A 15976-nucleotide genomic window follows, 5' to 3' on the forward strand; every position below is an offset into this window, starting at 1 on the left:
CACAGCCTCTGGCAATTCGGAGAAAGAGGTAGCTTGAATTCAAGCTTCATCTATTGTGTGATCATCAAAATTAATCCACCTTAAACTTATGCTCATAAGCCAAATGCAGTATGCGACAATATTGTTGTATTTACGGTTTTTTTATGTCAGCAGGACATTCCTGTTTTCTCTAGTCATCAGCAATGAAAACACTCGGCTCCCGCTGGTACCTTTCATATTACAAAGGATTTATCATTGTAATACCTGGGTCTTGTAAAGCATAGCTTAAGGGCGTGCTTCACATAAAGTGCTTGACGATTCTGAAGTCAACAAGGCAGATTTTATTTTTAATTTCCACCGTTTTATGACTGAAAAGAGGATGAAACCTTCGTGCCTCGAGAAACGTGTTTACCCCATGGTTGTCCTGTGGGAGGACGGAGGCAGCCGCTCCCTCCTGAAGAAGCGGCAGGCGATGGCGGGCGGATGGGATCCCGCCTGCGGAAGGAGGGATCCCGCCTGCGGAAGGAGGGATCCCGCCTGCGGAAGGAGGGATCCCGCCTGCGGAAGGAGGGATCCCGCCTGCGGAAGGAGGGATCCCGCCTGCGGAAGGAGGGATCCCGCCTGCGGAAGGAGGGATCCCGCCTGCGGAAGGAGGGATCCCGCCTGCGGAAGGAGGGATCCCGCCTGCGGAAGGAGGGATCCCGCCTGCGGAAGGAGGGATCCCGCCTGCGGAAGGAGCTCTCGCCCCGCCGGGCCCGGTGTCATCCAGGGCCGCCCCGCCCCTGCAGGGTGCCGCGCCCTCACTCAAGATGGTGCCTCCAGCGTCTTCGACGGACTCTGACGTCAGAGCGCTGCTGCTGAAGATGGCGGCTGCTCACTTGCGGCCGCCGCGGAATTTGCCCTTGTCCAACATGGCGTCGCTGCCCTATTACTTCCGCCGGCAGCTGCGTCAGTGTGCCCTCAGTGAAGATGTCCGAGCGCAGCGTGGGGAGTGCGAGCTGTACCGGTGGCTGTGCTGAGGGTCCGTGTGAGGGGCTGGGCTGGCGGCGGCGGCTGTGCGAGCAGCGCGGAAAGGCGAAGCGAGGGGAGGCAGCGTCTGTGGCCGGGCGGGGGAGAAGAAAGCTCCGCAGCGCGGCCGGGGCCGGCTGCTGCCTGCGGCCCGGGCCGGCCGTGGGGCCGGGGAATGCCCCGCCTGCCCCCCGCAGGCTGCAGGACCGCAGCCGGTTGTGTCTCAGCGCCCTGGGTTCTCTGAGAGCCGCCAGTGTATTCACAAGGAGCAGTGTCTGCGCGTTCTAACACTTTGCAAATGAATTAGTTATGAGACGCTTCTCAAAGTTTTCGTCTTAGGAAAGGTTAAATAATCCGCAAGTTTCTCCGTTCCACTGCAGCAGCGCTTGCTAATTCCTAATTCAAAATACAAGGGACTGTTTCTGTTTTATAAGATAGTTAAGTGTTTGGCATAACCAGAAAACTGTAAATCAAAAGTGGAAGTACTTTCCAGTTGTTGACTCTGCAGGTCACACATAACCTGTGTGTAGTAAATTGTGTATTCAATACAGATATATAAAATTGTGTGTATACATACAATATGTTTCAACCTGTGTGTATAACTTAGGACACCACATGGAAACTGTGTGGGACTATTTGTCAGCTGCTGTTGGAGTCAAGTCATAAATGTTTCTGCCAGCTGTCCTTGTACTGGCAGTATTCAGAAATGCTGCATTGGCATCCATATGTGTGTCAATGCCATGAGATGGGAAGGAACTATCATAAATTGCCCTAATATATCTCAGAAATGACTTTATGAATGATAATCTGACTACCTTTTCTTGACAGATGCACCCCAATGGCACACAGCGCCGAGTTCCTGTGTACAGCTTGAATAATCAGCTCCATACCTGACTTCTCTTCAGGACTCACGGTTTTTGCTAATATTTCTAATCTGACACTTTACCAAAGGCACTTCTGAGAGTTTCTCAGTGTTTTTTTACCATGTAAACAGAGGTCAAAGGGCAGTGCTATGTCCTGGGTACAAGTTGCAGTCAGCCAATCCAGTGAGGATATATTTGATGAAGATGCAGATGAGATGTATCTACTACAGAAGGAATGGAACAGCACTATGAAAAAGAGATTGAAGGTATTTCTATAAAAATGATTTAATATTCTTTTTAGCCATTTTAGATTTACTGGCTCATAACTTGATGTACATGTGAGTGATTTAAAGGGAAAAGTAAAAGCAGCTGCTTAAAAGTTATTCCAGCATACTTGCTTCTGAATATCAGGAAAATATGGCAGAAATTTACGTAAACACGTTTTAGTAAACGCCAGAGCAAAGTACTGTTTTGCCAAAAGACATCGATTCCCTATGCACAACCATGTGCATTTATAAAAGGCAGTGCTGAATTGTGATGCAAGCTACTTGCTTTGTACTTGTAGGTATACCCCTCGTAAATGTAGGGCGACAGAGCTGAACAGTGCTAATAAAGAAGTGTCAGATGTCTGGGGGTTTGAGTACTCATCAGTCAAACTGTAAGATGGGTGACTCCATGTGCAACCACACGTGGGTGTTGTGGTCTTTGTAGGTCTTTTGTTGATTTATTCTTCTGAAGAAATATATATTTTATGAAAGCTGATCTCCACAGTCCTTGCCTCTGCAGTTCTGCAGGGAACAAAACAAGTTCATAAACAGATTAGTTTGACAGATACTGTGTCATTCTGAGTGGGGACAGTAGGGCTCCTCTGCTGACAGCTGAGCAACATTTGGCTGAAGAACATGGATGGACATTGTTGTGTAGGCAGTTGATGAGGAATGGTATTACAGCAGACCTGGTGTAGTTTCTTTCATTTGAGTTCCATGAAAAGACTGGTTTTCTTAAGGTACTGTTTAGTGTTCTTGCAGAAATTCCTCTGATATTTTTGAGTAAATTCTGCAAAATCATGAAATGTTATTGAAGTTAGAGTTGTATGTTGAACAAAATAATTATTATGTATTTGTCAGACGTCTGCTTAGTCATGTTGGGAACAACCTGTTTCACTGCTCTTGTTACAGGAAGGCTATAGGGATGGAATTGAGGCCGGGAAAGAACTTGCACTCCAGACAGGCTTTAATCAAGGATACAGACATGGTGCCGAGCTGATGATTACATGTGGCCAGTTCAAAGGAACCCTGAAGTAGGTTACAAACACCTTAAGATCAAGTGTATGTGGAGGGTGTGTAACAGGAAAATGTGCATGTAGGTTTTTGTTTGTTTTAATTAAAAAACCAAACCAACCAACCAACCAAAAAAGACAAACCACATCCCCCTCCCCCCACCCCTCCGCACACACAAAGAAAAAAAAAAAAAGAAAAATAAAACAAACAAACAAAGCCTAAAAACAAACCACCCCACATTTTAAAAAATGTCTGAAATGACCAACCCGAGAATTCCCAGATCTTGAAAACAGGGAATGCCTGCCTGGGTGTAGGAGCATCATTTCTGAAAAATGTCTTTCAGGTGCAATTCCAAAGTTGTCTGAATCTACACATTCAAGCTTAATATTTAGTTCTACTGCCTGAATTTTCCATAATATGTGAATTATACATAAATGGATTTATGATTCATAGATACGTTATCACATTGCTATCTACCTCCACCAAGTGGAGATGTACATAGATGAATATAATAACTTCTGTTGTTCACTTTTCAGTGCTCTCTTATCCTGGTGTCAGTTCAATGGACATGATTCTGCTTTAAGTACAATAAATGATCTTCTTGATGTGGTTGGAAAGCACGAAGATGAGGTGCTTAATTATCTGAATTCTACTGAAGAACAGCCACATCTTGGACACATTCTAGACTCAGTTCAGGACATGGATCTTAATCACACAGCTGGGACAGAGTACAAAGAAGTTAAAGATGGAAAACACGAAGACTGTGGCAGCTCCAATGAAAGCATTTGTAGGAATAATGGTGAGGTTGGTTCTTTTCAGTCTGAATGCAGCAAGGCAAACATCTGCACAGATCCTGAAAAGTCAACCCTTGCTTGGGTTAAAAAGCAGACTGTTTGGTTAGTAGAGCAACTGGGCTTATCACCGGATGTACTCCATCATGTCCAGCAACTGGAACATTAGTTCTTCTGTCTCACGGTACTTAAAACTATCACAGCTGGTTTTGATTCTTAGTTTGTGGGCCATGTGCAAGCTGATGCATCACTTTTGTTTTAGGAAAATCTGATTTTGATATTTTGATGCTTTACGGTAGAAGTGATTTTTGTAAATCTTCACCATGATTTTGGTTCCTGGCAAAATCCTTCATTTGCAATCTTACTGCCCCTTTCTGTGAATGTTATCTTTGACTTTAAAACTTTACAAAGAGTTACTAAACATGTTTCTGTTTTGTGTCAGGAGCTCCCATTTCACCCTCATTTTTTTCTTGGCAGCAATTTGGAAATGAAGTGGATCCATTAAATAGCCCCTCTAACTTGGTCCTGTCCAGTATCAAAAGAATAAATTCTCAGTGCTGTGGAAATGCTCAGTGTTTTGGAGAATAAGTTGTCGTTGATGATATGCTGTGTGCAGAATAGAACATGATGTGCTGCTGATTCCTAGAGTGCTGGGACTGTCTAGTAACCTTTTGGCAAATTCTTTGTGTTATCTTTTGTACCCATGATGCAATGCACCTTCACTGTTAAAAACTATTTTCCCCTCCTTATATAGTTATATATGTCACTTTTGCTGAAAACACACCATTCTTCTCAAATGCAGAATTGCTGACGATCCCATTATTTTACTCTTAGACATCCATTCTTACCATGTCAGACCACACTAAACATGTTTCCAGTCTAATGAACATCCTTGTGTTATTTTTGTATTTATTTTGTCAGTCGTTCTAGCCTGAACTCTTTCCCACCTTCCAACAGTGTTTTTCTCAAACTCTCCAAGGAAGCCAAGGTTATTCACTGCCTCTTAAAAACACATCAGCCACACATGGCTATTTCTGATCATTTAATATTTCTGTAATTATTCTATGTTTCACTTGCTTTCCCGTTGCTTCCTATAGCTGTAAATAGTTCTGTTCAGGAAGGTTTTTCTTTGTGAATGCTTCTGTTTTACATTAATTAAACTGATTTATAGTAAGTTACCAGTTTACTTGTTGGAAGTTTCTTGTAACTCTTTCATATTGGAGACAAGGGAAGTCTAGACATAAGCAAAGTCAGATTTTGAACAGTAAACTATAATTAGAAAAAAAACCCCTATAATTAGAAAAAAAAAAAAACCCAAACCACAAAACCATTTCATACTTTGAGGCAAGAAAAAAATCTAAGGGAAAAATTCCTTATTTTCAGAGCCTGAGTTTACAACATTTTTACTAAAGACTTTATTATCCTGTCAGAGTCGACAAGTAAGTTTGGTTTCCTTTCAGTACCACTTCTGCTTTAGTCGTAAGCAGAACTGCAGTTCGGAGTCTTGCATTGAATGCATTTATGAAATAGTGGACAAAGAGGGGTGTCTGCATTAATTGTGTATAAACACAAATTGTTCAAGTAACTTTTCTCAATTTATTTAGCATAAGTTGACTTGGATAAACATTACTTTTCTTCAAATGCCTGTGTTGTGTTACAGACTATATCATGTATGCTAGACATGGATTTCTTCCATATTCTGGTAGAATATGGTGCAGACAGTGTTGGAAGTTAGATAACTTTCCTAACTAATTTTTAATTTGTTGTTTTAACTAACCATAAGCAGTCTCCACTTAGAGAAAACAGCAGTTAAATTTCTTCACAGACCTACTTTGATCTTTTAATCACTGAAACCTTAAGTTTGTTAAAACTAAGCCTGACAATCTTCAATAAACAAAGCCAAAGGAATTAGAAGATTTGGCTTCTGGGATCTTAAATTTACGGCCATTCAAGGAATTAGAGTAACCAGAAGGTAGAGAGGAGGTTAAGGCCTGGAAAGTGGGAAACTCTCTGAGAAAAAGATAAAGAATAAAGGATGTGGACTAGATTAGCATGAAGAGAAAGCAATAACTAATAGGGGATAGAATACTAATTAATGAAGAGAATTATGTAAATTAAACCAATGAACATTAATGTCTTTATTCACTAAAAATGCATAAATAAGCAAAAAAGTTTTGTATCTAGGGTCAGTGTTGAGGCTGGAACTCCGTCAGCCACACACAACTCTTGACCAAGAATAAAGTAATGCCTTACCTTCTAACAATAAAAAAGACAGTGTTAGAGGAAATCTTACTTACCACGACAATTTTTGAGTTTTTCAGTAACAAGACAAAGGTTAATAGAACAGTGTTAGACTTTACAGATTTGGATGTTTAAAAATGCAGATTCAAGGGAACTAGTTTCTCATATTTCAAAGTTTGCAAACAGGAGACACCATTCACAAATTAGTAGACTTTATTTTTGCTTATAAAACTATCAGATTTATTGTCTTATCAAATTCTATACTAGCCATAGAATTACTTTCCTCCACAAAGTTTCGGTGCATAGTGAGGGGTTACTTCTTTTCCATGTTACTACACAGAGTTTCTAGTTCAGCTGCAGAGAGATTTTCTTCTGTGCTGTCTGTATTATTTGGCTTATCTGTCACTACCCAGTCTTGCTGACCAGCCCCAGAAAGGCTTTGTTTGAGACTGTTAGAATCTGTATTTTGCTCTGATTGTGGTTCAGGTTGTTCCATGTCCATGTCTTGTGTTTCACTGTCAGCTTTCGCCTTGGCAGCATTCCTGTATACAGCTCTCATGACAACTGGGACTGACATGCAGCTGAAGAAGGAAATGACACATTAGTCACTACTACAGATTTCATCTATTCTTTAAAGTACTTCTGGTTTTTACACTGTGGCTGACACTCCAGTGAAAACCAGCATTACCTCCTTTCTGGTTTTGTCGTGTACAACCTGGTTACATTGTAACCATAATATAAACTACATGTGCTGTACCAGAAATATATGTTGACACACTGAAATCTAGTCTGAATCTTTGAAGTTAGGTGTGCAGAGAAGCTTTGACTGAAAGAGTGGTAGGGTCTGGCCCAAAAAAAGAAAAAAAAGTCATAAGGGTATTTCTAGTGAATATCAAAACTAAGAATATCGAAATACATTCATTCTTGTTGAGTTTTATAATTGTAACCTTCATGTTTTGTATAACACAGGTGCAGAACATATCTTTTCTAAAACACTATCTGTACTGGAGAAGTTTTTTCCCCACTCTTAACCTGGTTCCAAAAATAGTACCTAGTTTAAAATCAGGTTCAAAATCAACCTGCATTGATTTTTGTTGTCATCAAATATAATAATTCTATACTAGCTTATTCCAAATCAATTAGTGCTCTCAGACTACGTTCTGAACAGTTTGTCTAGCCCATGTTCATGTATCACAACGCTTGCTCTCTTGGAATTTGTTCAGAAAACGAGCCAGTGTTGTAGACATGCCATATACAACTCACTTTCTGAAGAGAAGCACTGATTGCTGTTAGGTAGATATGTAAAAAGACCTTTTCATGCTATTCTGAGTTATGCTAGACATGAGACTGTCAGCAGCAAGAGTCTTCAAAAAAGCATCTTTATAAAAGGTAAAACTCTTCACTCAGTAGTCTTTCCTGCTTCCACATGCTTTCTACTAGAAACACTTCATCACTGTTAATGTTTAAAATTTTTGAGATACTTCAAACACTGAAGTAACTTTTTCCCACTCTTGTATTACAGCATTTTACTAGAGTGAAGTTTTCTGGTTGCTGAGTTTATGGCATTATGAAAGCACATGAGATTTCCATTACATGAACATCTGATGTTCATCCCAACTATTATAAAAGTACTTACCGTTTCACAACTCTTGCTATGAAATCATCACTAGAATTTAGAGTTGGATCTTGAGGATTTAAATGAAGGTGACATTTGACTTCTCTAGAGGTTATAAGATCAATTACCACTAAGAAGGACAAGAAAAAAAAATGTGTCTTGAAATACTTAGAAACATTGAAAACCATCCTTTCATTTTGCTGCTTGAAGAGATGTAAGACTGAAGTCAGTGGAAAGAGGTTTGCAGTAATGTATTTGCAGGACTTGCTTTTCCTTAATATATTTAAATCAGAAATAGTGGAAGTAACAATTAATTAAATGCAGGCCAAGACAAAACAGGACTTGATATTTACATTTACTTTCTGTATTATTCTGAGTACAGAACATCTTCTAATTTTTTTTAACATCTTCTAATTTTAATTCTATAATAGTTTATACACAAGTGTATACACTTCGTGTTTTTCAAGGGTTGCATGCTGTTGAGTGGCCCTGAGAATGTTTGTAACTGAGAAGCATAGTGCAAGAGCTTAGACAGAACTGAGTCCCTTGTCAGCTCAGTAAAGAAGACAGTAGGAATTATTCCACACATACCGCAGGCTAAATTCTCTTTCATAGGATGAAGGAAAAAGACACAAAAGCTGGTGTTCTTGTGTGGAACCACCTCAAAGTAAAGCAGTTCTGAACCATCTAGAAATAAAATTACTGTTTAGTGATGTCCACTACTGAAGTTGGACTATTTTTGGCTGAATTACATGCCAGAATTTTAAAAGCACTGATACAATAGCCTAATTATTCATTACTTTGACAGCTTAGTTTATATGCATAGAGTGAGCGTAGAATTTTTTTAAAAATTCAGTACAGTTTAAAAAAATTTTTTATCATTTACAGTACTCCAGAAGTAATGACAGTTTTGGCAAGGGGGAAGTAAAATCTGTCAACACCCAACTTAGAAACTAGTTTGTAATACTGTGCCATCACTTCCAGCCACACAATTTACCTTCATTTATATGTTTCTCAGAGACACAGCTGCTAATAAGAGTGTTATATGCCACTTGATGTCGAAGAACCTCTATTACGCCAGGCACACACTTTGGATGGCTAAATGGGATTTTACTGACCAAGGCTCCTGCTAAATCTGATTTTTCTGAGCCCATGTTTATGTAGTAACAGTGCTTTGGGCAATCTGGAAGAGACTAAGCAACAAATATGGTGATATTTCAAGAACTGAAAACAGGAAAGTAAAGCTTAATGTTACCAGGCAATTGTACAATCTACAACAAAAATATTTTTGAAGGATACATTTCTAGCATGTCCATCATGCCCCTCTGCATTTCTAGTAGAATCCTTAGAGGAAGCTAAATGAGATCCACTCTCCCTCCCAAATGCATCCAAAATAGGCAAATATACCCAGAGCCAAGTGGTCAGGAGTTCAAGTGTCACCACTTCTTCCAAATACTTTTCAGAGTCCTATAGGCTATAAAAATGTTAGTGACCAAGATAATAATATCATAGTAATGCTGCTTGATAGTTGCACAAACAGAATAGCAGTTTTGCTGGAAACCTCTTCTGGACATCAGATGATGTTCCAACCTCCATCACTACTCTTTTTCTTTGGAGAGATATGTTTGGCTGGAATATCTCCTCATGATTCACTTGAAGATGAGGAGGAAATAGTAAGAAAAATTTACCACCTATGTTTACAGTGATTCTTTGTCAAAATTAGAAGTCCACTATTGTGTCATCTACTTCAGGATGCCAAATGGGAACTGTCCCTTAAGAACAGGGCAGGGCTGTTAATTAGGAGGGTCTACATTAAAAAAAGCTGAAGAGCTTTTCCATGTGTATTCATGGATCAAAAGGATTCCCCCTACACTCATTTCAAGGTTAGAATGCAATTTAGTAATTCTAGAAATAAAAACTTAAAACTCAGAAGTAAAACCTTTTCCCACCAAGTACAAATACTTTAAGGAATTGTTGAAAAGTTACAGAGCCTTTAATGTTCATCTAATAGAACTGAAAGATTAATTCCATCTTACAGAAGAGAAGAGCTTTGCAAAACATTATTTTAGCATGACTTGAATTTACTGCTACTTTCTGTACCACCACCTCAAGGTCTAAGAGGCAGGCAATGGGCTCTATGAATACTACTAGTAAAACAGAAAAAAAGTGCCCTCTTCTTTTGCTGCCATGAATTGCAAAATTAATGTTTCCTAGGAAAAAAAAAAAAAAAAAAAAAAAAAAAAAAAAAAAAAAAAAAAAGAGTAGATCTTTGGAGCTTGTCTTGTAGTTACCCTGTACGTAAGTCTGGAGGAAAGCATCTTAGCCACAACTTTCTATACTAAAATTTTACATTTATTGCAGCCTAAGCAACTGTATTTCAATAATGCAGTTATTAAAAGGAAAGCCTTCTTCAGGTAAACAACCTTGTCTCTAGATAGTGGTTGGCATCATTTTTGTCACACTTTATATTTTTCTTCCTGACAGTTCCTTTAAAAGGAATGAATATTCTCAGTGTTACCTAATTAAGAAATCCCTTTGGCTAAAACACTGTGATATGCAGCATAATAAAGATCTTCAAAAATCTAGGTACATAGCTTCTTGGGACTTGCTCCTCACACCAAGTCAGTAAGTTTTCTTTTTAAGGCACTGATGATAAAGTTCTGAGCAATTTTTAGAAGACTAAATATTTGGGTTACACACAGACAAATTAGTATGACTTCAGCAGCCAAGCACACAGTATTTCACTAATAAGGATGAGAAGCTCACTTACATGAAAGGATCTAATATTACTTCGTAAATGGAACTATTTCCTAAATAGCACTTTTATTGGGATTCTGAGAAACCTGCATTACTTCCTTGTGGGGAAATGGTAATTCAGTATAGATATCTTGTGCAACAGCACAGTGTGTGTCAAATGCACACTATACTTACCACAAAGAAACAAGATTTATTTGTAGGCAAGTCTTCACTGCATTTTTCTTTAAGAGTAGACTGAACAATTAGCTCATACAGCGGAGCTAGTTTCAAGCCAGAAATCTGAATTCCTGAAACCATTATTTTAATTAGCAATTAGGTTATGACAGTAGGTTATGAAAGCTACTATGAAACCCAATGTTTGAAAATACAAAAATACTAATTTTCTTTCTTATTCCCCTTTTCTGCTATTGGGAATTTGAGGTAGAGTGTTTAAATTTGTGTATAATTGTCATATCTTTCTTAGAACTTTTGTGTTTTGCAGTGGTAGTTAAATGTTACACTTGGACTGATAGAACAGAATGTGTTCTGCCCCAGAGGCAACTTTTTCTTGCAACATTAACATGGGGAAGTAAAAAGCAAATAAGTAATGCATTGTCACAGCAGCACTTAGTCTTAAAAACAATTATAACATGCCTGTGAGCCTCTGTATCTCTTCAACACTTGATGAAGACATTGGAACAGGCTGATGAAACTTCAGAACAAAAAGAGCTGGCAAATCCATGCTGAGTTCATCAGTCAGTTGCACAAAAGCAGGGTTGCTAGGAAAAAAAAAGGCAGAATAGAAGTTTTTTTAAAGAAATTGCCATAACACAGACTCTTAGTGCAAGGCCACTATCAGGTTCCTAGCAGTTTACTATGTTCCATACGTTTTCTGACTTGAGAATTGTTTTGCTTTATAAATGCAACTTTAGGAGTTTAAAACATGGTTAATGTGAAAACTGACAGAAAGTAAAAGTGAGACATGGAACTGAGTGATTTTTTTACAAATAATTCTAAAGTATTTTAGTTCGGAAAGTTACTTCAGACTTTCTCTCCAGAGAACAGTGAGGTAGAGCGATGAGTTGTCAGTACCCAAGGTGGGATGACAAACTATTTTGTGTATTTTAGGTGTAATATCTTTCAGTATATGCTTTCTTTATTGTGAATCTATGAAGGACTTGCTGTTTGAAGTTCAGTAATATTGTTCCAGTGGCTCTTTCTGGCTTCAAATCTATGAATAAATTCATAGTTCAGTGCAACTGACACAGTTAAATATCAATACAATACCTTTGAAGTCCATTTGGGAAAACTGTAAAACCCACAGATTATAGAGGGTGTAGCTATGGAGCATAAAGCCATAAATAAATCAGAGCTTCCTCTTTCAGCAGAGGCTAAACACTGCAGTCAGTGCCAGTGTAAATCCATTTCTGTATTGACAAGTGTCCAGAGCCTCACCTGTCCTGTCCAGCTTGAGGATCTATAATTAATGGAGAAAGAGGCAGTTTGTGGAGTGTATCTGTGCCTTCAACAGTTACAACTGTTTTTGTTCCACATACCTGGGAACCTGAGGGATAAAGAGAATAGCATTACTTTCCTTATTTTAGTGTATTTTAATCCTATGCATGCAAAATGTACAGTGGTAAGGACTTGGAAGGTCAGGTCCAACTGACAGAGACCTGGGCAGAGGTGTGGGCCCAGGGTGTGGGCAGAGAAGAGAAACCTGCACTGACCACACCCAAAAGGCCAAAGTTGCCCAAAGAGGATAGCACCAATAACTGAATCAACAACCAAGAAATGGAAAGTAGTTTCCTGATGGACATTAAAACTGTGCTAAAGTGCATCACATAAACTGTTCTATTAAACTAGAATTTTAAATTTTATTTCTGAGCTTTCATTAATTAACTTTGCTTAATGAAACAGGTAGTATTGAAAAACTTTTCCTGTTAGCTATTTCTGCTGAAACAGCAGAATAGCTGAAATAGCTTTACCATGACTTAGTTCTGCTTCCAAAACTTGATAGGGAGAAATGTAAAATTCAATGTTCATTGGGGTTCCTGAGGAATAAAAAATAATTGTTACTACACAGGTCAGTAGAGGAAATATGTTGGGTACCTTGACACAAAGTTGAAAAATCCAACACTGTAGATGGGCAGAGAGGATTCCTTGTGAGAGAACATCTCTACTTACTTACTTATTGAATATATGTTCAATATATGTTCTGTATGTACGTTATCTGAGAATACAGGCACAGTAAGTCCCTACAGCAAGTTTTATTTATAGTAGAGGATCTTTCCTGTACACAAAGATCAACTCAGAAGTGTTTTTTTATTACAATTTTTTTGAATGCAAAAAAAGGGAAAAGAAAAAACTAGGGAGAAAAAAGAAAAAAAATCACCTCCAGTTCTTGGCACCAGGTGTCCTACTTTTCCATTAAGTACTTCAGTAACTCTGTTTAGATCCTGTGTTCTATTTCAAAACACATCTTAATTAGTGTTTCCTGCATTGCAGTGCTAGCTAGGCTAATGTAATTTCTAATTTGTATCCTTAATCAAAAGAAGACAATGCTTTCTTGGAAGTAGATTGTATGTCGAGCTTCCAAAACACCTCAACACCACACATGCATTACTCCTGGGCTTCCACTTTCCCTGTATCTGAGCTGTTTCATGTTGCACTTTGGTGTGCTATTTACCAGAAATGAAGGGGATTAAAAATTCTAGAGTCGCAACGGGTTGAGCAAAGAATGAAGAAATAACCTGGATAAACTAACTTGAACAGAACCAGTCTCTGACTTCAAGTGTGTTCATGTAGCTGAATACATGCAGCCCTACATTTACATAGTTGTGTACTAACTCTGCAGTGCCTTAACTTATAGCACAGATGGGACAAATAATCTGTTTAACTTATAAATAATATTTACTGACATATCAGTGGCTGGAGAGGATACAGCACATTATTTCACAGTGTTATTATGCTTCATAAGGGAAAACTGCAAAAATAATCCAAGAGGGTGTTTCAAGTTACAGGAGACCATACCTGCCAAGGTATGTGTGTATGTAACTTAACAGGCAAGATATCAGAGAAAACATTTCAAAAATCCAGAAGGAAAGCACTGCCCTCAATTCTGATTTTCTGAAAATAATGAAAATCCTTGTACAATTACCAGAAGGTTTAGAAAACTGTTCCCCATCTATTTGTAATCCTACTCTTTGAAAAGAGAAATGAGAAAAGGAAGGAGAAAGCTGGCATCGACTACTCCTGATCTAAAACCTGAAGACAAAATGAGATACCTTAACTACAGAATCCCATAAGGTCTATTTTACTTCTTCCACAGGGAGATCTAAACATGACTGCTGACATTCGTGCATGCACCCCCAAGCTCTGTAACTAACCAGTTTCCCCAAAATCCCTTAGATCAATCACAGGAATTCAGTAGATCATGTTGTTTGGCATGTCTGGGGTTGACAAAATCTTCAAGCTTCCCAGTGGGAGAAAACTCATTAGCCTTCCACATCCTGCTTTATAGTTAGATCAGTTAACTTCTTTTTAGTGAAATGAAGAGCTGTGGGTAGAGGTAAAGAGACAAAGACATAGACTGTAAGTTACCTGTCTAGAAGAGACATTGAATAGAGGTCTTTTTCAAGGGCCTGCAAAGCAAGATATCCCTTGGCTTTCATTTCTCTGGGAGAGACAAAAGACAAATTATTATTTTTGTAAGTAAATGAAAGTTAGGCTGTGGTTTTCAAAAGTTTTTGAGTAAAAAATAACTGCAACCTGTTTCCTGGAATTTGATACATATTTGACAGGTCTTCTAGAATCTTGCCGAAGGCATCATAGTTCTTCATCCTAACAAAAAGAAATAATGACTATCACAATACTAAAAGAGATGGAAAGTAACTCTTTTCTACATAACTTGCTAGAAAAGGCACCATTTCAGAGTGACAGTGGCCTCTTCCTTATCAGATCAAGTAGCAGTACTGATTTAAAATTTTCTTAGAAGATACCAAAAAAGGTGAACCTTTGGTTTTATTGCAAGAATTACTGTAATTATAGCTGAAACTGGCACTGAAGTAGGCAGTACTGAAAGCAAAAAATGTACATGAAACACATATGTGACAGCTCATCAGCTGCAAAACACTTCCCCTGATTTTCCAATAAAGCTACTTCTGTAAGACTGGGTATGTGTACATTGCTCTTTTCATTAAAATATCAAAATTGTATTAATGCTGCACTTCACAGCACCATGTGAGAGAGATAGACCTTAAATAACTGATAGATACATCAAATTAATTTTTTTTTAAATGGACAAGTGGCTTGATTTGTAAAGGAATGGTTCAGACTGCTCAAACCCCAGAATTCCTGCAGATTTTGACTTGATGTAATGGCCTGGAGCTGTGTTCATACTATCCCACCAGGTATTTGCTCAATTGCTTAAGTAGATTTTACATGAGTTTTACAAGTCTTACTAGACTTTTGTGCTGCAGTCACACAGACAGCTCAAGACTTCCCTTCCTGTGCAGATGTGGCTGCAATGTGGGTCAGCAGAGACAAAATAAGCCTGCCTGAACTTTGACATTGGGATAAACTCTTTCAAACCTGGAGCCTAAACAAGTCGCTCAGCTCTCCTCTGTCTCTTTCCAGCTAGACTAGTGGGGAAGTAGGGAAAAAGGAGGGAAGGAGGCAGGCATGGTACAGGAACAGACACATCACCAGCCTATGCATTAGCTGGTTGGTTAGTCTTAATTTTATAGTTACTTTGAGACTCACAGGAAACATTACACATACAACAAACTGCCTTACAACCTACACCAAAAGGTGTAGAAGGGTTACCTGTGCATTATGACAAATCTTAACCAAATCAGGAAGGCAGAGAAGTAGCACCCACAGTACCAATGGCAGCTATATGCCAGTGGTCAGAGCCAAACTGCTGGCATTAACATCACTGGAAGTCAAAAATATAGGAAAATGCAAGTTCAAGCTTTAATTCATAGCTGTTTACATCCATAAAGCTAATATAACTCCTTTTCTGAGGAAAAAGAGGGCTGGAAGAACTGATCATGAATAATATAAAAGAGAGATGAAACACTCAAGGTCAATAATTATTCTTTCTCCTTTTACCTTCCCTTTCTACTATTCGGCCACAGTATTTAAATAAGAATCCAATTTCCTAAATATAGTCATTATTATTAAAACCTGGAACCTTGGTCATATTCACTGAAGAACTTATAAACAGACTTTTGAAGTGGTGGCCTGGCCTGGAACAGCAACTATTCAGACAAAACAAAACTTGGTAATAATATATAGTGTCCCACTGCTACATGAGAAAATTTGGGTCACATCTCCCCCTATGTATGTGCAAAGAAACTCAGGCCATGTGATACCATCTTGCTTTCATTACTGTGAGAGAAGCCTGAAGGACATTCAGTTAAAGTATTTGCATATGGACAATATGAAGACTATTATTTG

General features: G+C 38.6%; 2 protein-coding genes across 2 annotated transcripts in view; one reads left to right on the forward strand and one right to left on the reverse strand.

The window, feature by feature from the left end:
* Positions 1-843: 843 nt before the first annotated feature.
* YAE1 (YAE1 maturation factor of ABCE1) lies at positions 844-5102 on the forward strand. Its single transcript, XM_063405163.1, has 4 exons — positions 844-1000; positions 1816-2116; positions 3029-3150; positions 3667-5102. The coding sequence occupies exons 2-4, from the start codon at positions 2000-2002 to the stop codon at positions 4088-4090; spliced, it is 663 nt and encodes a 220-aa protein (XP_063261233.1). The 5' UTR covers positions 844-1000; positions 1816-1999; the 3' UTR covers positions 4091-5102.
* A 141-nt stretch (positions 5103-5243) lies between these two features.
* Positions 5244-15976, reverse strand: part of LOC134554553 (mediator of RNA polymerase II transcription subunit 1-like) — a 28175-nt gene continuing 17442 nt past the window's right edge. The window contains exons 7-17 of the mRNA XM_063405176.1: positions 14285-14356; positions 14117-14191; positions 12909-12979; positions 12502-12567; positions 11969-12077; positions 11168-11292; positions 10709-10821; positions 8775-8970; positions 8369-8464; positions 7799-7907; positions 5244-6743 (exon numbers count right to left, since the gene is read on the reverse strand). Of these exons, the coding sequence (XP_063261246.1) occupies positions 6476-6743; positions 7799-7907; positions 8369-8464; positions 8775-8970; positions 10709-10821; positions 11168-11292; positions 11969-12077; positions 12502-12567; positions 12909-12979; positions 14117-14191; positions 14285-14356 (1300 nt within the window). The 3' untranslated portion in view covers positions 5244-6475. The remainder of the gene's footprint in view (positions 6744-7798; positions 7908-8368; positions 8465-8774; positions 8971-10708; positions 10822-11167; positions 11293-11968; positions 12078-12501; positions 12568-12908; positions 12980-14116; positions 14192-14284; positions 14357-15976) is intronic.

Source organism: Prinia subflava, chromosome 1, assembly GCF_021018805.1.
Source record: "Prinia subflava isolate CZ2003 ecotype Zambia chromosome 1, Cam_Psub_1.2, whole genome shotgun sequence".
Classification (NCBI taxonomy): Eukaryota; Metazoa; Chordata; class Aves; order Passeriformes; family Cisticolidae; genus Prinia; species Prinia subflava.

Bases quoted from the DNA above. Each gene is read 5' to 3' on its own strand.
- YAE1 (XM_063405163.1), top strand. From the start codon at position 2,000: ATGTCCTGGGTACAAGTTGCAGTCAGCCAATCCAGTGAGGATATATTT. The intron at 2,117-3,028 runs GTATTTCTATAA...CTCTTGTTACAG, and splicing joins CTATGAAAAAGAGATTGAAG to GAAGGCTATAGGGATGGAAT. The intron at 3,151-3,666 runs GTAGGTTACAAA...TTCACTTTTCAG, and splicing joins CAGTTCAAAGGAACCCTGAA to TGCTCTCTTATCCTGGTGTC.